Source organism: Teleopsis dalmanni, chromosome 2 (genome assembly GCF_002237135.1).
Source record: "Teleopsis dalmanni isolate 2A chromosome 2, ASM223713v2, whole genome shotgun sequence".
In the NCBI taxonomy this organism is placed as follows: Eukaryota; Metazoa; Arthropoda; class Insecta; order Diptera; family Diopsidae; genus Teleopsis; species Teleopsis dalmanni.
Genome location: NC_051847.1, coordinates 114657004 through 114681644, shown reverse-complemented (window position 1 = coordinate 114681644; position 24641 = coordinate 114657004). Strand labels below are relative to the sequence as shown.

Below are 24641 nucleotides of genomic sequence, written 5' to 3'. Positions count from 1 at the left end.
TATAAACCTTAATGTATATATTAAAGACCAAAATTAAATCAAATATACCTATAAGTTTATTGCGGATTGATTTTCAAAGTTAGATAATTCGTAATTCAATTTTGAAAATCATTCTGTGAGGCGTTGACCCAGGTTGTCTTATGAAATAAGAGATTTCGTTAGAGAATTTACTATTTCAGTTTGAGTCAATAGACTTTTAATTCACTATATCACTTACGATTATCTATAGAATGATGTTCATATCGTGTATGTTTACATTTTAAAACGTAAGAATGACTCTTCCGCTTAACCCTGCGTATTTTTGATATTTTTCGATATTTTGAAATATATTTTCTATAAATTATTTTTTCAACTTTATAATATTGCAGAAATAAATTGAATATAACTTTCAGTATAAAATCAAATCGTCTCTAATTTTTGGAAACATATATCAAATAACTTCTCAGATAAAATCACATTTATAATGAGATTTTTTGAAGTACGTAGGATATGTTTAGGTTATGGTTAGGTTCAGAAAGCGGGTACTGACAGTTGTCAGCACTTCCACTCGGAAGCTAATGTGATGCCCTTAAAAATTTTGCCGGGAATATTTAGGATATATTTTGGTAATGTTTTGAATAAAAATCCACTTTATTTAATTTCTCTGTGTTGAGTGGGAAGTTATTTTACCCCATCAACTTGCAACAGAGTGGAGTAAATGGTGGTCAGGATTTCAGAACGTCAGCCATTTTGCTGTACCGCGATGTTTTTCCACATTATATTGAACAATTTCACGTTTTTATGAACGCCAGTGATACTGCATACTGTATTTGCCGCAGTAGTATAGTTACATATGAAACAAGGTAACAATATTAATGCCGTCTTAACAGACAAGTCCAGAAGTGCACCTAAGAAATTACAAGCCGCAGTGTTGAGTAGTCGCTTTAAAATTGCAATGGAGAAATGTCTTGATCGAAAGGTGAACCACCTTTTTGAGCGATTGAAAAACTGTTTTATTTTGGATACTTTCAGCAAAACGTGATTATAAATACATTGTCACCAATCGCACAGCAGAGCTATTGAGCTATTGAGTACACTACAAGAACAACAGCGTTGTGTACCATCAGAAGTCAATATGGCCTCCGAAGTCACAAAAATCAAATCATGGCAAATGTTCCAAATGGATTAAGGGTCCTGCCTTTATGTTCGCAAACGAAAGCGAGTGACCCAAAGAGCCGAACCAAATGCTTTTAACTTATACCACAATATAGGTAAGAGTGTACGAAAAAATTTTTGTTAATAGCTAATAATAATTCAATTGTTGATATGACAGGTATTCAACATTTACATTAGTTGGTGTAATAGCTTGGATCTACGATTCGTTAACAATTTAAAACTGAATCAGCAATGTAAAGGAGAATTAATACCAAAAGAACTTACAGCTGCTCAAAATTACATATGCCGTTAAGTTCAATATAAATTTTACAAAGTAGAAATTAATGCTCTACAAAACAAGAACGAATTGCTAATGTCTTGCCCGATTCCGCACGTCATCCAATAATCTTACCACATAATCATAACGTTGCATTGCTAATCATGGATCACTACCGCAGAATAAATCATCATCAAAACAGTAAGTTAACCATAAACGTAATGCGTCAACGTTATTGGAGACCAAATTTTCATTCTTTGCTAAATACAGTTAAGAGAAATTGCCCGGTATGCATACGTGATAAATCTAAATCAGCAGTGTCATTGATGGGTCATTGATCAGTTATCCCCTGATCGCCTTATGCCATATGTCCGTCCATTTATATATACTGGTACAGACTGTTGTGGTCCATTTTTTGTAACAATTTGACGCCGCCGTGAAGAGTTGGACTCCGCTATTCACATGCTATATACCTCAAAGTGCTACTGATTTATCAACAGATGCCTTTCTATTTTGCCTAAAGAATTTCGTCAACCGCCGTGGAGTACCTGTTCGCATCAGAAGCGAAAATGACACAAAATTCATAGGAACACAATCAAAACTTAAGAAATAGGGGATGTTATTACCTTTTGACGATATACAACAAGAATCTGCTGAAAATGGCATAGAATAGATCTTTAACAGACCCGCTAATCCGGGTCTGTTATTGCACAGAATTGCACAAAATCTTAAAACCTTGGATAAATGAATACTTGCCACAATTATCGATGCCTCCGAAACAGCACACGGAAGTAAAACCGCTACATTGCGATCAGTTGGTGATCATATGCGACTCCATTGCACCAAGAAGTCAATGTCAGATGGACCGTATCCTTGACGTCAGTAACGATAACGATGGACAAATACAAAACGCTGATGTACGGACAAGGCATGGTATTATATGACGCCCTGCCACTAAGCTAGCCGCTCTGGAATTTGTAAATCCCTCGCAGGATTCACCGAGTGATGGAAATATTGGTAAGGCATGAAGTGCAATACCAAATGCAACTCTGCGTATTAAAAACAAAATTTACAATAACATCTCAGCAAATATCAAGCAGTCAGTTGCCAACATTGTGCCGCTGAAACAACACCAACATAACATATCGTAACATAACATAAATTAACATAACATAAGTAACTTAATATACGATACGTATACGGTTTAAAATATTTAAATAAGTATAGTAAATATCAGATAGCGTCATTTATTTGCCTAACAATCACTGTAACAACTTTTTACCACACTTGGTTGCTGAGATCAATATTACCTACAACACATTTTCAAAAGTTTTAGTTAATATTAGTGCAGAAATAAGAACAAGGTCATCTATCCCCTTTAACCCCTTGAATACACCACTATGTATTGATCTTATATAAATCAAATTTAAATTATCTAATGATTATTTAAATAAATAAAATTATCTAACGATTATTTAAATAAATTAAATAATGAATATTTCTTTTTAAAGTCTAATATCATTAGTTTACAGCCAAAAATTTCCAAAGACGAGACCTATTCACATATTCCGTAGAATTCGAAAATGACAACGATTTTTTTCTTGTGTATCGTTTTCGAGATATTTACGAAAGACCGTTATTTTTTGTCAAAACATCACCCTGCATATGCCCCCATAACTTATTTTAGTGAAATTACCTCATATAGTATTGTATATCAAATTAAAGATAAACTAATATGTGATGTACGAATATTTTAGGCTACCTAAAAATGTACAGATGAATAATCTTTTTTTACGCCTTTTTCAAGTTTTTCAATTTTCAATGGGACAGAACTACCACAGGAATATTAAAAAAGAAATTTTTCTTGATTGATGTTCAAAAATTCAAAAGCTATAGTCAATTTTCCAATCAAACACCCAAAATTTCATCAAAAAATAAAATAATACTATTAATATTATTAAATGTTATAATTTTACATTTTATATAAAAGTCTAACGTCGAATATGGAACTGAATAATGGAATAATGAGGTATTCGTGTGGTTTCAGCAAACTTCTTATATGTTTCTTTTATAATTGTCCAACAATAATCTCGCAACATACCATACTTGCACCCCAATATTCTTGACATCATTTCTTCATTGCAGAGATATCCTTATAGAATTTTATTATTTCTTCATTACTTTCTGCACAAAGATTTGAAGAGAAAATCTCCACATAAGAGTGCAAGAAATGCATTTTTAAAGATATAGTTGTTCCAAGAACTTCGTAATTTTCAATCAAAGATAAAAGAATTTCATTATAATATGGATCTCTTCCGTTACCCAATAAGCCAATAACCGCTTGTTTAAACGAAGTCCATGCATAGTGCACTTTACTCATTACTGAAATAAAACATTTAACAGAACCAATTTATTGGCCTTTGGACATAAATAATAATGTCAGATATACTGGCTTTTTATATCAAGAAGGTTGTTCGAAAATTATATTACAATAAAGTTTGTCTTGGGTCTCTCATAAGATCATTCCCCAATAATAGTAACGATTAAAACGAAATTTACACAATAAACTCACAAATTGGATTCTAATAATTCCACTAAAGAGTTTCTTCAATATAGTAGAAAAAAACAAGTTAAAAAAACAAACTCTAATGTTAAAGGAGTAATCAATAAGTTAAAAGACTCAAGAATATGACACAATTTTTCAACTCTAAAAGAGTAACTCATTATTTGATTATTGTCGGCTTCAGCTGACAGCTTCCATCATTAATTATTATTAAGTATTCAATAATGGACTTAAAGCTTAAGCTTCTTATTAATTCATATAAACGGAATGCACCGTAATACATGAATAGTGAAGCAATTCTTGAGATATTAATATACCAATATTGATGAACAAAGTTCGAAACCACAGTAACGAATACATGAGAAAACTGCTAAATCACCTAAATGTCCTCACGAAACAACCTTAGAAGAGCAAAAGAACGCCAACTGAACTAACAAAAAAACATTAACTACACAAACTATGCACTATTTTTCGTATATGTATATAAAATACACAGTTGAATCCATATAACATAACAGGGTAAATATTTAGCATTGGCTAACTTATATGTCACAGTTTTATTTAATTATATGATTTCCTCGCCATTATACTGACTATATATATTGACAAATAGATTAGTAAAAGAAATGGAACATTAAAAATGGACACATTAAGATATACACATAACATAAAAAATAATGAGCATGGTTTTACTTTTATTTAAAGTATAAAATTTTCTTAGTAAATTATAAAATAATTCGTTGCTTAACAAATCTAGGTGAGGCTAAATATTATAAGCCCCTTTTTAAATTGACTACTACAACCCTTTTTAAGAACTTAAGTTTATCTTAGATCTTATTTATTATGTCAATGTGTAATATCTTGCAATTTTCTTCTTTACTTATTATGTGGTCAGTTGCGGTTTGGTTGCTTACCCACAGAACGCCCTGAGTAAAATATTATAGTTTCAAATATTTTTCTAGCAAGATTCATCGTCTATTTAGATATACAATCTGTGAATTTCAATTTGTATTTGTACTATTTTACTAATTTCTATTATTTTTACTAATTTTACTAATTTAATTTTTAATTTTAGTACTTACTTATTTACTTAATTGGGAACTACAGACGTGAATCGTTCAGTAGTCTCCTCCAGCCAGACCAATCAGTAGCTTACTATCTACTGTTTAGTATACCAAAAACTAATGTTAACGTTAATTATTTAATTTTTATTATTAGAAAATAATAATTAGAAACACACACTTATATTATATATATAAATTACACATATTTATATAAATAAATTTCAATCCTTTTATTTCAATTAAAGTTATTTATACGTAAATATTGTTTTGCCACATGTGTGCTTCTGTTATTGTACATCATCTCGCTCCTTACACATTTGTTAAGATTATTTATTATTTTATTAAATATTATTAAATTGTTAGGTTTATAACAAATTCCTAAGTATGTAGTATTTACCTCTAATTTATATATATCTACAAAATCTTTAAAATTGCTATCAACTTTCTCTTCATATTTTACTAAATTCTCTTCCGTTTTGAGGTTATTAAATAGATCATCTACATTATAAATAGTGTCATTCTGACCATTTTCGGTTTTTAATTTTCTCTGAATTTCTGTACGGTAATAATCATTTATAATGGATAACATTCCCTTAGAGTACCAATATATTATACCCAAAAGTACCATGCCTTGCATTAGTGGACCCACCATTATGACTTCAAAAAGTTTAATTTTATGTTTTATAAAAATTCATATAAAAAAAAAAAATTGTATGTACTTAATAGAATTATTTTAAGTTAATTTAGTCTTCCGAACGAAAGCTCGATAACCATTGCATCAACATATAATAATGTTCCTTCATGTTAGGCCATGCCAATGTTACTAATAGCATTATCGTATTTGCCATAACAAACAATTTCATCATTTCCACCGCTATAGAAAATATTTATAAATACGTATATGTATTAAGAAATTTATTAATTTATTTTATTAACTTGAAAAAAATGCATATACCTTCTGGTGATCTCAAATAATCTCCAAACCCAGAATTTAAATTTTTATCATCATCCAGCTTAGCGACTTCAAGTTTCTTTTCTTCATCATTTTTATTATATTCACTTTTATTAGATTTGATATTTCTGTGATGCTTAGATTTGCCGTAGCCTGTTGAAGAATTTGTAAAGGCAGTCTTTTTGTTTTTCATAGCCGTCTTAGACATATAAATAAAATAACAATTTATTCCATATAAAATTCAACAAAAAATGCTGGAAAACAATTCAAATTTACACAAATATAAATTTTAACAAATCTTATATTTCGCGCGATAACACACAGAGCATCGTTTAAAACGAATAACTAGAAAGAACTGTTAGAAATATTTTCCACTTTGCAAGTGAAACGGAAACGTATATGTTTTATAGGGCTTCTGTCATTATTGATTTTTATTCCATCAATAGGCTTTAAATTAGGCTAAGAAGTATTGACGCACAATTGTTGTGATGGCATGCCACAATGTTCTTTTTTTGAAAAATTACCTTTTAAGGCAAAACGTAACAGTTACCTGGAGGAAACAATGTATTTAATAAAGTACATAATATATTTCTGTATACATACTTTTATATTCATATTATATATGTATATGCTTTAGGTGTGAAGGTAGTCCAAATAATTCACCTGATCAAAAGTCAAATTCTTGAATTTATAAATTTTCCCTCCATTGCCCTCTTTTCTTTTTTTAAATAAAATGCTGTATTTAGTATATTACACATTGTCAAGAAATGGAATAAAATACTTAACGCTTTTAATTAACGGCAGCTTACAGTCAAGTTATTTTTGGCATATCTGAAAAGATTTTAAAGTATTACCTATGCAGAAATTCAATAATCCTGCAGTTACACAGATCCTATTTTAACAGACCAGTTAGGCTCCTTTCATCTGTTAGCAAGAATCGAGAAACATACTTTTGTGTTATCTATCTATAAACCAAATATTAATTAAGGAACTATTCAGGGTTGGAAAATAACACAGTACCAACCACACATGCTTTAGTTAGAAATTATAAAATCTAATTATAAAAATTATAAATCCATCGCAATGATATTATTGAAAATAAAAGCAGTAAACACGACACGAATATTCGTACTACTATATATGTCCAGTTACTATAAACAAGCAGTTACTTACTTGGTCTCATATTCCCCTCTCCGTATTGATCATAGAGTCTACTCATTTCATATGAATTTTACACTATTTAAGACTCTCGTAAGGTGCTAATTCATCGTTCCGCGTCATTTACGAGCCTGCGTGGCTGGTCTGTAAACTTTGTTAAAGGTGCCACATTATATGGTCTCATGCTATATTAACCTATTTCCTTCTTTTGATTTGAACAACAGTTTTTATTTAATTGAATTCTGAACAGAATTCTTTATTAAAAGTTACGTTAGTCCAACTAATTCAATATACTCCTCGTAAACGTTTTGTTTTATTTTAGTTAATTAACAACAATGTTGTGAAAATTTATAAAATTTAACCTCATTTTATTACAGTAGCAAGCAAATAACTCAAATAAAATTTATATGAAATAATATCAATGACAACAGCGTCCCTATTCCCATCTCAATAATACTTTCCCTATTCCGTCCATTTATGCAACCTTTACTGAGCAATATAGGAATATACCCTAACTTTCAGTCCCCAGCGAAAACATAAAACTTTAAATTTAATAATTAAACTTTTCATTTTATTTTATTTTAACATATTTAAATGAATATTGTTTTTTAAATGTACATACATACTCACATTTTTATTGGCTTTAGGGCTTTTAAATATTAAAAAATAAAAAAGGAACAAAATAAAAACATATGAAAGAGCATGTATATCATATACACATTGCATTTAATTAAAAACTAATATATATAAAAATTCAAATATTGGAAATATATAACCATACTTTCATTGAAGTATACTAATATGAAACATATATATTTCATATATGTAGTTAACTATAGTTTAAAAAAATATCTTAGGTTTTTGCATACATTAAAACTCTCTTCATTTAATCTTTAATGACATTAGCCCAATACAAAACTACATATTATTTATTATAGAAAAATATATTGAAGAGCATTTGCCGTAAAAAATTAATAAAATTTAAAAATATAAACTCAAAAAACACAAACCTTATAGCACAACCATAACTTTTAATAAATAAAAGAACAGCAAACACCACAGAAATTTAGTTATACTAAATTGTAACATATATAATAGATTTTGAAACTAAATTTTTTTATTTCTCATTAAATTAGTTTAAAAATCATTGTAATGGATATTACACAATACATTTTTATATACCTAAATATTGTTTACAAATTTTTAAATACTGGGCTAATATCAAAACATTTTCTGTATTTGTTTTTGATAGTCACTATTACATTATTTGTATGCATGTATGTTTTACATATGCCACAACAGGTAACAGTTTTTAACAACTGCTTTAATATACAAATGCAATTACAATAAAAAATATTTATAAAAAATAAATTATACATAGTTAAATATTTAAATTTTTATAAGTAAAAAGGATATGAATTACTTTGTCATTTTAAATGATGTGGGGATCAAAAAAATGTATGAGTCGCCTTATATCAATTTTAATTAAATATAAACAAAAATATTGTTTTCAAATTTTAGTTTAAAATCACATAAATTCTTTTAATAGAAAGAATTAAGGAAAAAAATTCAATAGAAAAATAACTACAAAAATATATATAAGCTTTACATCATTGTGCGTATACTAAGTAAATATATTACATTCAACTTGAAATGTATTTAATATTAAGGCTGAGAAAAGTCAAAATAACTTGTGTAAAGCTTAAAAAAACAATTTTTTTTAAACGCGTTAAAAACTCACATCATTCTGGTTTTTTTTTTAATTTTCTTAATGTTATATATATCACCATATACATATGTGTACTTTTTTATTTAATATACAAATTAAGTAAAAGTGATATGATTGAAATAAATAACGTAAGGATGTTTCAAATACGATGGAAGTAATTCAAGCACTTTGGATAAGAAAAGCTGTTTTGGTATTTATATTAGCATATTATGTATATGTGCTACATTTAAACTTAATCGGTATTCACATATCAAACAGTTTCACTTGTGTGTATGTGAGAACTTATTTAACAAAATTACCAATTACATATTATAATAACACATATAAGTAAATGTTCTGACTATTTTAGTAATTTAAGTAAATTTAAATAATTTGCTACATTAAAGAAGCTGTAAAAATACTCAAAAAGAAATTTAATCTATTAATAAAATATATAGCACACATTTGTATGGTTTTTGGTAGAACAAAAATTTGGTCAATATTTTTTAACTTAATTTGTTGTTATAAAGATTTCAATATTGATTACTTTTCTCTTATTAAACCAATTCTTATTAAACCAATTATTAAAGTTTAAAAAATTTCTATATAAACCCATATTTATTTTGAGATCCCATACTGTAAATTAATTATTATGAATTCTGCTTCAATATAGATTAATCACTTTGCTTTTTAACTACTGAAGGTGGAGGAGGGGCTGGAACTGTTGGTCTTTTAGGTGTAAGTATCATATTAGGTGATATAGGGGTAGTCGCAGTTTTCTCAACACTTGTTGCCATACAATTTGCATTTGTGTTCTCGTTTGTGTTTAAATTTGAGTTTATAGTGTTTGAGTTTATATTTGAACTAATGCTAGAATTTGAATTCATTTGTTCAGAGGTAAGTAAATGTTGATTATGATTATTTTCATTTGTTATTGCTACACCATTATCCAATTTTTCATTACGCAATTTATCGATAAAATTTTCTGTTGTATTTCTCATATTGTTGCTTACATCATTTAATATATTATACGTTGCATTAGTTTGAGTTGGCGTAGGAGTGCATGATTCCTCATCGCTTTTATTAGCAGCATTTAAACCGAGCACCATTGGTCGTTTTGGTATTTTTGGTTTTTGTGGTAAATCGGGCTTAAAAGTAAATGAACCTGTGCTATCAGTACTCTTACGATCAGCTACAGGTGAAGGTAATTGATCCAAACCAAAAAATTGTGTTCTCGTCATTGGCACAGGCTTCGGAGTTTGCTGCTGTTCAAGTGTTGATTGTGGTGTTTGGATTTGTTGTTGTTGCGGTTGTGGTGGCGACTGGAACTGGGACTGGGGCTGGGACTGGGGCTGGGACTGCTGGAATTGTGGCAGTTTAGGTAGTGGTGGTTTTTCTGGTTTATCTACACCTGTACCATTATTTGCTGATGGAAATAGTTCTTTCACTCTATTATTAATTTCTCCATTTTTGCGATAATTTGAGTCAGTATCATTATTATCTGGAGTCATATGCACAATGTTAGCGTTGGAATTATAATGTGCTTTTTCATATGTTTTTGCAGGCGGTGAAGGTGCGCATGCTTTCTGTCGTCTTATTGTGCCATAACGAGGACTCTCTAATGACTCTACAAGTACACAAATAAAATGATAATATAATATAATAAACATATATAAAAATAAAACTTACCACTGTCGTGCTTGTCTAAATTTTCATTTGAGGAATTAGATTTGCTTTTACCCTCTACAAACATTTTATGTCGTTGTAGCGTAACAAAAAAATCTACCTCACCTTCGAAAAAGTAATCCCATTGACTAACTAATAGTTCCACAATCACATTAACAGCAGATGAACTATTAACCTGCCCCATATAATCTGCAGGATTGTTTTTATCCATACGAGGCCATAACATATTTGGTGACATTACAATTGCTATATTATGTGAGTTCATTTTGTTTTGGTCAACGTTTTGCGTAACTAACCATAGAAATTTTGTAAGGTAACGTAAATTTTCATAATTTTCCGTTGGTAATTTCGTCAAGATGGCTTTTATTTCTGCTTTACGTTCCGCTTCTGATGAACGCTCAGCAGAATGTATAAATTCTTTAAAATATTTATGTGTTAGTAGAGGTTCAGGCAATTCACGCAGATATAATTTTAAAATTGAACCAATCACATGTGGATCTTGATATTCAAGAGGTAGAGGCGTTTTTACATATTGCGCCTCCAGAGCATGTTTCATACGCCGCATTTTTGTACTTGCACATCCAACACGCAGTAGACCTTCTTCGTACAGTCCGTTCTCTACTAAACAGCATACGCACAATTCTATTATATGAGATATTTTACGATTAGTAGATCTCAAATGTTCTGACAGTGAAGTTCCAAATCCTGATTTCACTGTTGATTGAATTATATCCTGTATATTGGATAATGATGAATTAACTCGTTGTAATGCACGTTCATGATAATTTCTTTGGTTGAGTACATAATCTCGTATACACTGTACAATAACATCTTCTTTTGCGATTAATTCAAACATTTGTGCCGCCCAAGCGTCACGTTCTTTTTCTAATTTCACCTCACATTGTTCTTGCTGTTCTTTAAGATGATTTATTTTTGCCTGTGGTTCATCCAAACGCACTGCAGCCTAAAATATATTTTAATTTATTCACATCTTAGTGAAATATATCTAGAAACTTAATAATAGTGGTTAGAAAAATTTAATGAGATTTATGGAAGCGTGTATATAGCATATTATATAATAGGGCATATAAGAAAAAGCATATAAGCATATCTACTATGCATATATTAGCCATAAACACTTAAACTTAAACAAAATCATATTGCGTAACACGTTATGTCTAATGTCTCAAAACTTTCCTGACAATGTTTTCGTTTCTTTTGTAATTTTAAAATAAAAAAAATTTTTTTTTATTAATTAGTTAATATTTTGAAAAATAAAATATATAAACTTCTACATAATTAGATTAGTTTAGATTTTAAACGAGTTGGGAACTTATCACCACGTCACTGCATACTTTGAGGATTATTGAGACAAAACCACTTTAGTTTCATAGATGAGATGAGTAGCCGTTAAAAACGCCGAAATGTTCTTTGGAGAGATGTTACCTAATTCCGTTATAAATAGATAGGTTGTTGATAAATACCGAAGTCTGAGCCTGGCGAGACTATCAGAGTGACTAAGAATGTCTTCTGCTATTTCTTCTTCCTCCTAACAAAGTCTGTAGCTATCATGTCTTGTAATACCTATATTCGATAGATACTTTTTTACTCTACAATGTCCAGTCAGAAACCCTGTCACAAGATGCATGCCTTTTCTGTTCAGCATTACAAGCTGCCTCGTACTGACTTTTCATCGATTCGGCATGAATTCTTTAGCTTGTCTGCAGGCAATTGTATTATCCCAATCAGTGAGCAGTTCTTTGAAGGCATTCATTAATTTTAAATTTAAAAAAGCGCCATGAAGGTTCGCAGAATGGTTGTTGCCCAATATAATATGAGGCCACCCCTTTTTTGGCTACTTCACCTGCTTCCTCGTTTCCCTCAAATACGCAAATATTTCCTCTTTTGATTTAACTCCATATATTCTCGGCCCCACTTCTTCCTTCGTTTTCAAGACATCTGTGTACCACTGATGATAGTCTTCAACGAATAGAGGTATGTCCCGTTCCCAGTCATTCCTGTCTCGTAATAGTATTATGATCTTTTGGTAGAAGTCGATTTTAGTTGACCAAAAATCATATATGGTGACTTTCATCCCTTCCTCACTTTGCATTTGCTTACCTAAAAGGGAGTTATCGAGTGATCTTATTGATCGATTACCAGTCAACTGTAGCTTGGCTATAAAAGCCATTGCTTCCTTTTGGACAAGTAGGTTAAGTGGAGGGAGCCCCAATGCAACCTCAAGGGTTGTTGTCATATGCAGACTAGTCTCTGCAGCTTTCGTAGCTTTTCACAGTCTTTCGCTGAGCTTTCTTGTACCAGATGGATGAACCATAAGTAACAATTAACCTAGCAGCCGAATTTAGAAACTCCCAGACTCCACGAGGGGTTTAGAGTCATAACGTACCTATACAGATAACTACACAATTATAACTACGGGCCAGGACTCCTCTATACTGTGCAACAAGATAAATGCATACCTTCCCTCCTCTGTGGCATCGTTTTTAGATGATAGAAATGTTTACCTATCCCCAAATAAATCCTCAGCCACCCTCTTTACTTCGTCGACTAAACAGATATCTCTGACTCTGCTTATAAATATCAATGAATTGAGAATACCCACCAACAATCTCTTTGGAAGAATGACGTCTCCCCTGTGCAGCAAGAAGTGTTCCCCTAAGCAGTTACTTGTCACGCATAAACACGTTTATTCGCAATGTGTGTCCAAACTGTAGCTCTAATTCCCTTGACATCGATCATCTGATATTCTGTTCTACAACCCACCCACCCCATTGAAGTGGCAAGGTTTCTCCGTCTAACTCCTGGTTCATGTTCAATTAAATCCCACCCAACCATTCCATCCTTCAACCACTAACCATTCACTTCCCTACCCATATAATCGTCCATATAATCAGCACAGAGAAAGACTATTAACAGCTTGAGTACAAGATTTTCTAAAAGTTTTCCTTGTTTCTTTTGCTCTAATGAAACAATGAATAAAAATACAATATATAATGATATCCTACCAATAGGTTGATAATTCTGCTTTATCATTTACAAAAATATATCATTCTTTATATCGCATTTTTGAATATATTTATAATAAACTCTCATACAAGTACCGAGTTTAGTTAATGTTCTGAATCCTGTGATTTTTACCTAAATCTATATATATTCTACATATGAGTCTTTTTTCAAATAATGAAATTTAAGAATCAAATTCCAAACATTCAACAATACATGAAATATTTTAGAGAGCGATGTTCGAGACATAAACTAAAAAAAAGATCCGAGACTATTGTATATTGTATAATCAAAAGTCAAACTGTCTCATGTGTTATCATTAATTTGAAGCAATAAATTTGTTATCGCATTAAAATTGATATCCGATTCTGAGAACTTTTAATTTATATTTGCTAATAAAAAGGTATTTCGCAGATATGAAAACAGTTTAAACCAAAAATGATAAAAATATACTTATGGGAAATTAACAAATCAGAAAAAATTTAATGTAAAACACTTTATCTAAGTAAGAGGAAAAATATTTAGTAGCATTCTTTACAAGTACATCATGTAAAATATTTCACCTATATACTTCACCCATTTACAAGCAATTTTGTGGAGCTTAGAATCGTATCTTATACGCAAAAAAGTAATACAATTTTCAATAAATAAATTCTTGATATATTTGTAGAAAGAATTCTAGCAAAAGGTTATTTAAAGGTAAATTGAATTTTGATTACTTGGACACTTGATAAGTTGCGTTTCCTATATGTATTTGATAATGTAATAATAATAATTAATGTTTGAATAGATAACAATGATTTTATACTTTTTTTAATTAAGGTCATGAAATATTTTTAGCGCCATATACATATAACCACAATTGCGATATAAGATAACGTATACGTTCGCTTTCTCATAGTTTTCGTTCTAATCTACAGATTATTAAAATATAAATTAAATATTATAAATATATATCGTTTTAAACTGCAAATATAGGAATATTTTGAATATTTTATATTTCATTTGGTAGAAAGTATGTAAAATGTAGTATCAAATTCATATCATATCACGTAAAAATTATAAAAACAAGTTTAATTTAAAAATATTTTATCGATAATCTACAGTTCTTTACATGTTTTTGTGTAAATATAACCTATCTTGAAATACAGTCAGTGGTTTATAAGCCCAGTGCGTGTCATATTAGCAATATTATCATCTTAAAAACCATTCCTATTAAGGAGGTTGTAAAAAACAATTGATGGGAATATGAAGAGTGTTAATATATACAAGATAAATGTGAGATAGATAGAAAATAATAAATATCATCCTTATCCACATTCAAGACTCTTGACAGTTTAATGTAACAGAGCTATAAATTAATAGCGTTCATATTTTTCAGAAACAAGACAAACTAAAAAACAATGTCATTCATTTAGACCTAACTTGAAAAAAGACATTCTACTTTTCACAAGCGGATACCTATTGAAAATCAAAGATTTCAAGAAGAGTTACAACAAAAACAACATCAACAAATCGAGAGGGATGTGATGTTGATGCTCCCTTAGAATATAATACACGCCTAAAAATATATTTTAATAGCAACTGATTAAGTTCTGATATCAAAATGTTTGATAAATATATGATAACAACCACTTGGAAATCACAGTATTAAATTTTACCAAATCTGATGCTATTTGAATGTGTGTAAATGAAAAGAGCGCACACAACTATTTTGCAAGTAATCAAAGCTGTTTCTATACTCTTTCTAAATGAGCATTCAGTGCGTGTTTCCAAAGTTTTTTTTCAAATAATTATTATAACTAAATAGTACAACAACTTCTTAACTTTATAAAAGTTATAAGTTGTATAAAACTCGTTTCCATTTGGTTAGAGTTTCATTTAATATATATTTAAATTCGTTGTTACAATTTGATATCTCTGCCAATTAGAACGCTCTATAAATGGGTATGTAGTATTAGATAAACAAATGTAGATGTAGAGTGCTAACAATAGCTAACCCTAATCAAGGTAAAATAACATTACCACTTCAACGGAACGGAACCATATATAAAACCAATACGACAGAAATCGGTAAGTTGAGATATAAACACAGATTGGTGACGTAATGAAAAGGAGAGAGACAGATTGTAAGTTTATTAAAAAGAAACATATTTATATATGACAACTATTCATCATAACTATGGCGGTGTTTGAGAAAGGGCACTTCTTGCTACACGTTGTAGGTATTTTTCATCTTTAGACATTCCAGGCACTGTAATTGCATTCCTTTCGAACATAAGTAACTCAATTCATAGGTTTATCCACTTAAAACATAATTCAGTTTCAATAACTTATCAGTCTTAATAACAATATATGTCAATTTATACATTTTAACTAACGATAACACTCATAGATAAAATTAACATTAACAATTTACTTGATCTTGAAACATTATGGAAACGAATTGTGTTTACACAAAATAAATAAATAAATTAAAGTAAATTATATAGTCATTTACATTTTCTTATAGTAGCTTATAAAGTATATCTACCTCATAACTGCGCTTGAGTGAAGTGTATTCTTGTAATGTGCGTGAAACATTGCGCTTCATTGTAGATATCTCTTGTATTTCATTCTCTAATATTAATTTAAGCCGTCGCACCACCTCAGTTTCCGTTTCCAATTCGCTGTCAACGATGCACTCCGCAAGTGACTTTTCAAGTTCCCCTGCAATTGTTTAATAAAGAACATTTAACATTTAACAAAAACAACACAAAAAAGTGTAATTTGTTTAAAAATGTTTACCTTACATATTGACTAACTATAATAATGCAGATATGAAAACGTAAAATAAACATAAACAAATAAATTTATAGTTTGTTAAACTTGTTAAAGCTTTTATGTATTAAAAAAAATAATCACAAATACATTATTACATTTAAGATGATTCAACCAACATTACAAATACTTCAAATCAAACATCACATAATCAAACAACATATTAAAAGTTTTAAAGATTTTTAAATACATATACTATATATATACCATAGAAAAATAAACGTCTACATATATATTAATATCAATAAATTTATTCATTCTACTTTGTTCTATATTGTAAACGAAACTTATTATCACTTAAGTGAGAGCTATAGATTCAGATTCTACTCATATTTATATATAAATAAATGAAAAGCACAAAAAAGATAAACAAATAATACGCAAGGCCATATGCAGACAAGGTGAGGCCAAGTAATAAACAGACCAACAGACATGCAACCCACTACCCAACCTCACCCCCAGAAAGCAAAAACCTACGCCAACCCTTATCAATACAGCACAGACGCAACCCCATTAACACCACTCCCTTTAGTTAGCTAACAGTGCAGCATTTAATTTCAGGCATGCAAATTTTTCGTCTCTACAAAGAATACGCACCACAATTGGATAAAGCATGATATAATGGCATTTCCTTTGATAATTCTTTTGAGGATTCATCTAAAGCTTGTCCGATTTTGTAATGACTATTTTTTTTAATACGTTTATCCCGTTCCTGTGTGTCTGTATTGCTGCTAACTGTAGGCAATTTTCGAACCATTTTATCTAATACTTCACGGTATTTATCCACTTGTTTTTCAATAGTCTCCAATTCAAAATCTTTACGATCATTTTTATTGGATCTGTAAATTAAATTTCAAGATTATAATAAAATGTAAAAATAAATATGAACATAACATTTTTCGCTTCTCCCCGCCATTGAGAAGTACAACTACGGCTGCATTGGAATTTTTCTTTACCTTGATAAATTTTCAGCGGCAATTTTTATTTTCGTAAATTGCTTCTTCATTATGCTACGTGCTTTTTTTCTCAATTTCAACTATTTTTATATTAATCTTAAACCAACTTATTTGAAATTTTATTTAATAAAATACTTCTTTATCCAATAACACAAAAAATTAGTCATCCTACGCCGACGATTGCTAAAAAATAACTACAATTATTAAATGGGTGTGTTAAGTTAACGCTAATATGTCAAATAAATAATATACAATGGATTCTTTAAAATTATAGATAGAGCACATCTAAATGTTTGTGATGTTTATTTAAATATATATTGAATGCTCTTATCCATTATCCACTTAAACTAAAGCTGAAAAACAAATTAAAGTAGATACTTAATATATATACATACATACATATAGTATTTTGAAACACATTTCTTACATTTTCATTACAGTTATAATATAGTAATAAGTTGTTGTTTACATTTTAGTTTTGCAGACTCTAATATTAGGCTGAGAATATTAGGTTAAAATTAAAAAGATAACAATTGCTAAAATAAAGACCATCATCGCCGTTAACATCAACCCAAAAAATCACCAGGCTATTATGAGATAACTGGATTCCTTCTAGAATTGCCTGTAATAGCTATCATTTACATTATACATTCTGTTTGGAAAGTAGCGAAGGTTGTAGCAATACCTAAACCAAACAAAAATGCTTCAATTGTCAACTCTTACAGTCCGATCAGCTTATTACCCATCTTATCTAAACTATTCGAAAATCTTCTTTTCTCACGACTGGAACCAATAATACAAGAAAACAACCTATTGCCAAATCACCAATTTGAATTTCGTAAAAAGGATTTTACAATTCAGCAAATTCATCGAGTGGCTAGCAAAATTGCAATGAATGTAGACTCTAAGAAGATCACTTTGTGTGTATTTTTTGACGTAGCTAAATCATTCGACAGCGTCTGGCACGAAGGATTGCTTTACAAACTATCAAGAATATTGCCGGCCAATTATTATTTACTACTGAAGAGCTACCTTAAAGATAGATATTTCTTTGTGCAATACCAAAACGACCCATCCCACATGATAAAAATAGAAGCCGGTATCCCTCATGCTATAAGATCAAAAGCTGACTTGGAAGGAGCACATAATTCAGAAGAAAAAAAAAGCTTATCGAAGATTTGCAGATCTATATTGGCTTCTTGGTAAAAATTTCAGTCTGTCAATTCAATATATAACAAACTATTAATTTACAAAACTGTTATTGTTCCGATTTGTAAATATGAAATTGGAATATGGGGAATCACCTGCAAGACTAATATAAATACTATCCAAAGACTGCAATCAAAAATCCTGCGAACGATAGTAGATGGTAGATGGTACATCAGAAATGACGATATTCACAAATATAACAAATATCCCTACTATACATGAAACAATTAAAAAAAGCAGTGCTAACCACTTATCTAAATTGCTTCAGCACACAAACTTAGAAATGAGAAGACTTCTTGCCTTGGAACTAGGGTACAAAAAATGTCTAAAACGTATACTTCCAACCTACTTAAGTATTAAATTAAGTTGAATTCTTTACTTCACAAAAAATAAAATAAAATTGTTTATGTTTATTAATTTATTATTATTATTTATTTATTTATTTTTTTATCTATCTATTTGTTTATTTATTTATGTTATTTATTTATTTATTTACTTATGTATTTATTTATTTATTTATGAAATGTATTGAAATTTGTATGATAAATAATAAATAATGATTTAAGATAACTCAAACTACCAAATTTTTCTTTGTTAAAAGTATTACTAGATATCTATGATAGTTGTAATATCAATGGAACAAAAAGAAATAAAAATAAAAGTTACGTTTTCCACAAAATACGAAATTCAGTTTTAAGGTTAAACAAAATTATGGAAAATGGCCTTATTTCGTTGAAATTTTAAACAAAAGAAAAGTTGAGATAACCAAAAAGTTTCATTTATTTTTAAAAACATCTGACTTTAATAAAACCGGGAAAATATTTTGAAAGCAGTGCAAATGTTTAAATTTGAATATAAAGAAAAAACTGTAACAGTTTTTAATTTAAAATAGAGTGAAAAATAATAATCTACATAACCGAAATACACTAAAGCTAAAGCCCAGATACAAAAAGGTTTTGAGCATGTAATTTTTAACGTTCGATTTGTAAACAAAAAACAGTATAGAGTTTTGCTATTTTAAATATTCAAAAAATCAAAATATTGTAAAGTTCAACTATATAAAAACTTTTTCTTACATATATATGTGAACTTAAAGTGGTTAAATCCTTCAAGTTTATACATTTCAAATGCAAATAAACGAAAAAGTAAATTTCAAGCAAAAATTGAGAGTAGATAGAAATTAATATAACACACCACAATCGAAAATGAACATAATGAATAAAAAATATATGTTATAATAATTGTTAAAGAAAGTTTAAACTTGCAATTAGTATATATTTTATTTGTAAACATATATTTACAAATGTTGTGAACTTTACATGTTTTTTAAAGCAACATTTTCATTTTCACTTACTACAAATCTAAACAAAAACCTATGATTAGATTCATATATAATAACCATTTTCATATATTGTAAACTCTTTTACATGTTAATGAAAATATAGCCTCTGATCAAATTTATTTAAAAGAGTATTGAATTCATGTAGGAGTGATTTCTTTGAACACGTTATTACTACGAGGTTTACCGTATACTCAATCACTACAAAACGAATTAATACAATTATATGCGAAATATGCAGAACCACTTCGATTTGAACAATTAAAAACACCAAAATCGCAATGCGATGTAATTTGAAGCAATATGATGACAGACATTCATACATTAAAATATTTATTTTTTTTAAGTGTAATACTATGCGTTCACTGAACATACAAGCATTAGCTACAAAATTTATCTTGCTTACATTTAGTAATCAACTTTGACACTTAAATGTTGTTTTTTTTTCACGCACGTGCATTAACGATTGTTAAATAATTTGTAAAAGTAAGTTTATATTAACTATAAAAGTACAAAATGTCCCAAAAATTAAAAAGGAAAGATATGCTAAAGTTGCTGCAAGCAGAAAATGAGAAAATTATGGATATGTTGATTACACATAATGTGCCTGACACTATAGGTATTTATTTATACATTGGAAAAGCATAAAAATATTAAATCCATTATTTTAGAAACTGATTACGAGGAATTTTTGCTAAATAGTAATAAAAAAGCAACTATTAAAAACAATACTGCATCCGTTGATGAATTACAAGATCGGCTCGATATGATAAAGAATAAACTAAAAACAAAAAAGCGGCCTATTTCAGAACGCGCACAAAAGAAACGCGAGGCAAAAAAACTTAAAAAGAATAAGGAGTTCAAAAAAGTTCTTGTTTCGGCCACTAAGTCTATTAAAAATGAAAACCAAAAACAAATGAATACAGAAGAATCCGTTCCGTTTGAGGATAAAAAACATATATCAGCTAAGCCAGTATTTAATGAAGAAGGAAAAATGGTGTTTTCTAAATTTGATTTTGCACCACATCCTGGTGCTAATGTTAAGAAATCTCATCAGAATCCAAGAGAAATTTTAAAAAAAATTAAAGAAACTGGCAAAAAAATTAATGAACTTAATGAAAAAGGGGAAGTGGAAAAAGCTGCTGAAATGAGAAATGAAATAGCTTGGAATAAAGCATTTGATAAAGTCGAAGGTAAAAAAGTCAAAGACGATCCAAAATTATTATACAAAGCCATCAAAAAGCGAAAAGTTGAAAAAAAGAAGTCCAAGAAGGAGTGGGTGGATCGAAAACAAAAAATGGAGTCTGGTATTGAACATAGGCAGAAGAAACGACAAGAAAACATTGACAAACGCATTAAAAATAAAAAGAATAAAAAACTTAAAAATTTATCAAAGAAAGGTAGAATTATACCAGGATTTTAAAAAAAATAAACGTACTCCAAAAAATGTTGTTTTTTATTCATTTAAACTAGCATTATTTTTAATATCATACGAAAAAATAATTGTATAATAATACTTTTTATAAAAAGTATTGTAATGTTGACATCTGTAACGTTGATTTATGTATGTAAATTTCGTTATTGTAGATTTTGATAATCAGCTGTTCAGATGTTTAAATTTCTTTTTGACATTTTTATGAAAAAATATTTATCTAGGATTTAACTGAACACATCACACTGTTTTGTTTTGCTGACATTTGTATTTTTTCGTAGAATCATGAACTTGTGAGCTAGAGAGGTTGATAAATAAAGTGAAAAGTAATTTATTTTGACATTAAATACAACACATTAATAATTCCGAGAAATATTGCCGAAATATAAAATATTTTGTTCATATTACTTAAAATATATAAACATTACAGTAAAATAAAGACAGTCTGAAAGTTTAACACTTGTGGGCACAGCTGAGGTAGTGTAGTTATGAGTGTGGTGCGACGTATTGTTCTGCTATCATCGCAGCTTCCAAAGTTTGCTGTACATTATTATTGGTTAAGAGGTAAGTTAATATTTTAGTATAGAACGGGTATTTATATGTTTGGTGCATAGTAATTTCAAAATATAATCTGTAATTAAAAAATCCTTAATTGCGTTGCTAAAATTTGCAAAAATTTACCATTTATGACTGTTACGTTTCGTAGAGTAGAGTTTCCTTTGTTTTCAATTTTTAAAAATTTATGATGTCCCAAGTGGTCAGTTCAGGAAGACTGGACCCAATTATGCCAGATAGGTAATTTATTTTTAAATTATATTTTTCACAAGAGTCACCAGTAAAACAAAAATAAAAACATTTGTTTTGCTTGTTATCATAAGAAACTGTTTTAAAATAAAAAATAAATAATTTTGATTTTATTTTTAAAAAATTAATGACGTTTTGTCAATATTCTTACTTTATGGCCCCCCTTTCTTTTCACAAGCGATGAAGGTCAACAACGTTATTTTATTTTTGTTTTAAATTTTCAGTCTCATATTATTTTAATATTATTTGAACTTGAATTTAAAATTTTAAACAAAATACTTGTAAATTAGTTATGTCTAAGTTTAGCTTTTAAAGTAATTAATAACAACAACTTATTAGAAAGAATACATTTTACCAAAATGTATGAAACAAAAATAAAGTTATTAAAAATTGTTCGTATTGTAATATTATTAAACTTAAACTTTTTATAAAATCTGTCGTTTATTGTATTTAACAGGAGTTTGCTGCAGCCATAATGTATTCAACCAACGCTGTATGCATTTGGCCGTAAATGCCAGAAGAAATAGCGTCGCATCATCGACCACAAGTTCAGGTAGTAGTAGTAGTGGAAATGGTCACTCAAGTGGAAGTGGTGTGGACAGTGGCGGCTCTTCAGCTTCATCTTCCTCAGCTGGTGGAGAACCACCAACTGATAAAAATATGCTCTCATGTCCAAAATGTGGTAATCCTTGCTCACAAGTGGAAACTTTTGTTAGTTCAACAAGATTTGTGAAATGCGCTAAATGTAATCATTTCTTTGTTGTGCTGTCCGAGGTGGATTCAAAAAAAAATTTAAAAGAAGAAGCAAAAAATCAACGAAAACCACCACCTCCTCCACAAAAAATTATGGAATATCTGGATCGTCATGTTGTAGGTCAAGATTTTGCAAAAAAAGTACTTTCTGTTGCTGTATATAACCACTATAAACGTATACATCACAATTTGCCACAAGTAAATACACAGCCACAAATGCCTTCCACCACAGCAGATGCTATGGGACGCGATTTATTACATATTTCTGGTATTGGACATACAATTGCTAATTCTTCGGGTACGGAAGTTCCACAAAAGCCTACACTAGCACATGGATTAGGCACAGCAAATCATACTGAAACTGGCTCTGAAATTTTGGAAAAACAAAATTACGAGGTTAAATTAGAAAAAAGCAATATTCTCATGTTGGGACCCACAGGTTCGGGTAAAACATTAATAGCCCAAACTATTGCACGTTGTCTAGATGTGCCGTTTGCAATATGCGATTGTACAACTCTAACACAAGCAGGTTATGTAGGAGAAGATATTGAAAGTGTAATTTCAAAGCTATTACAGGATGCCAACTACAAGTAAATTTTCAAATATACCTATTAGTATCAATATTTATTTATGTTAACGATTTTACTTATATTTTTAAAGTGTTGAGCGTGCTCAAACTGGTATAGTGTTTCTTGATGAAGTTGATAAAATTGGTGCTGTCCCAGGTATACATCAACTACGTGATGTTGGTGGTGAAGGCGTACAGCAAGGTATGCTAAAAATGCTTGAAGGTACCATTGTTAATGTACCTGAACGTAATTCACCTCGAAAATTGCGAGGCGAAACTGTACAAGTAGATACTACGAACATACTTTTTGTTGCGTCTGGTGCGTACACAGGTTTGGATCGCCTAATCGGTAGAAGATTGAATGAAAAGGTAACCAAACATATATATTATTACAAAATTTGAATAATTTTAGCTTCCCCCTATACACAGTATTTAGGTTTTGGTATGCCGTCATCGGGTTCCTCAGGTAGGCGTGCTGCTCAATCATGTGCATCACCGATGGATAGTGATCAAGAAGAAAGAGATAAATGTCTTAGGAAAGTACAAGCTCGAGATCTCGTGGAATTTGGCATGATACCAGTAAGTTATCGTTCTTGCAGTATTCTATATAAAATGTTTGAAATGCTATTTTTCATAGGAATTTGTGGGTCGATTTCCTGTAATAGTTCCATTTCATAGTCTCAGTGTTAGTATGTTAGTACGTATTCTTACCGAACCTAAAAACGCACTGATACCACAGTATAAAGCACTCATAAGCATGGACGAAGTTGATTTAACATTTACTCATGATGCAATAGAGTCAATTGCAACTTTGGCGATGGAACGACAGACAGGTGCTCGAGGATTACGTTCAATAATGGTATATTTAATATATATTTATGTCGATGTTTATAAATTATTAAATTGTTTTTTTAATTACTCATTTTATTAGGAACAATTACTGCTCGACCCAATGTTTGTGGTTCCTGGTTCAGATATTAAAGAAGTGCATATTACAGCTCCATATGTTAAAGGAAAAGCTCAACCAACATATATAAAGAAGGACGTAGCATCCGCTGCTGATGACAATGAGAGTAAAAATTATGAAGATAGCGAAAATGATAAAGTTCGTTTAACGCAATAGATAAAAAATTATTAATTGTTAACATTTTGTTTTACTTTAAAATTTATATAAACAATACAAAAAAGAAAAAA

General features: G+C 29.6%; 5 protein-coding genes across 8 annotated transcripts; 2 read left to right on the top strand and 3 right to left on the bottom strand.

Annotated features, from left to right (window-relative positions):
- Nucleotides 1-5253: 5253 nt before the first annotated feature.
- LOC119683318 lies at nucleotides 5254-5762 on the bottom strand. Its single transcript, XM_038096971.1, has one exon. It carries the CDS (start codon nucleotides 5688-5690, stop codon nucleotides 5274-5276), a length of 417 nt encoding a protein of 138 aa, XP_037952899.1. The 5' UTR covers nucleotides 5691-5762; the 3' UTR covers nucleotides 5254-5273.
- On the bottom strand, nucleotides 5726-6228 carry LOC119683319. Its single transcript, XM_038096972.1, has 2 exons — nucleotides 5994-6228; nucleotides 5726-5912 (listed from the first exon to the last, which is right to left on the bottom strand). Exons 1-2 carry the CDS (start codon nucleotides 6196-6198, stop codon nucleotides 5782-5784), a joined length of 336 nt encoding a protein of 111 aa, XP_037952900.1. The 5' UTR covers nucleotides 6199-6228; the 3' UTR covers nucleotides 5726-5781.
- Nucleotides 6229-8979: 2751 nt separating this feature from the next.
- Nucleotides 8980-22361, bottom strand: LOC119682102 (rho GTPase-activating protein 92B). Of its 2 annotated transcripts, XM_038095454.1 has the most exons (7): nucleotides 22278-22361; nucleotides 22004-22203; nucleotides 17343-17525; nucleotides 16984-17225; nucleotides 16100-16275; nucleotides 10546-11506; nucleotides 8980-10483 (listed from the first exon to the last, which is right to left on the bottom strand). In XM_038095454.1, the coding sequence occupies exons 3-7, from the start codon at nucleotides 17390-17392 to the stop codon at nucleotides 9531-9533; spliced, it is 2382 nt and encodes a 793-aa protein (XP_037951382.1). In that variant the 5' UTR covers nucleotides 17393-17525; nucleotides 22004-22203; nucleotides 22278-22361; the 3' UTR covers nucleotides 8980-9530. The 2 variants fall into 2 exon arrangements, with proteins under 2 accessions (XP_037951382.1, XP_037951383.1); XM_038095455.1 differs by lacking the exons at nucleotides 16984-17225; nucleotides 17343-17525.
- On the top strand, nucleotides 20353-21318 carry LOC119682104 (surfeit locus protein 6 homolog). Its single transcript, XM_038095460.1, has 2 exons — nucleotides 20353-20509; nucleotides 20562-21318. The coding sequence occupies exons 1-2, from the start codon at nucleotides 20407-20409 to the stop codon at nucleotides 21311-21313; spliced, it is 855 nt and encodes a 284-aa protein (XP_037951388.1). The 5' UTR covers nucleotides 20353-20406; the 3' UTR covers nucleotides 21314-21318.
- Nucleotides 21545-24640, top strand: LOC119682103 (ATP-dependent Clp protease ATP-binding subunit clpX-like, mitochondrial). 3 transcript variants are annotated; one of them, XM_038095457.1, is made up of 7 exons: nucleotides 21545-21648; nucleotides 21753-21886; nucleotides 22584-23469; nucleotides 23540-23816; nucleotides 23877-24026; nucleotides 24085-24306; nucleotides 24379-24640. In XM_038095457.1, exons 2-7 carry the CDS (start codon nucleotides 21811-21813, stop codon nucleotides 24568-24570), a joined length of 1803 nt encoding a protein of 600 aa, XP_037951385.1. In that variant the 5' UTR covers nucleotides 21545-21648; nucleotides 21753-21810; the 3' UTR covers nucleotides 24571-24640. The 3 variants fall into 3 exon arrangements, with proteins under 3 accessions (XP_037951385.1, XP_037951384.1, XP_037951387.1); XM_038095456.1 differs by having other exon boundaries at nucleotides 21545-21886; XM_038095459.1 differs by lacking the exons at nucleotides 21545-21648; nucleotides 21753-21886 and adding an exon at nucleotides 22450-22518.
- Nucleotide 24641: the final 1 nt, after the last annotated feature.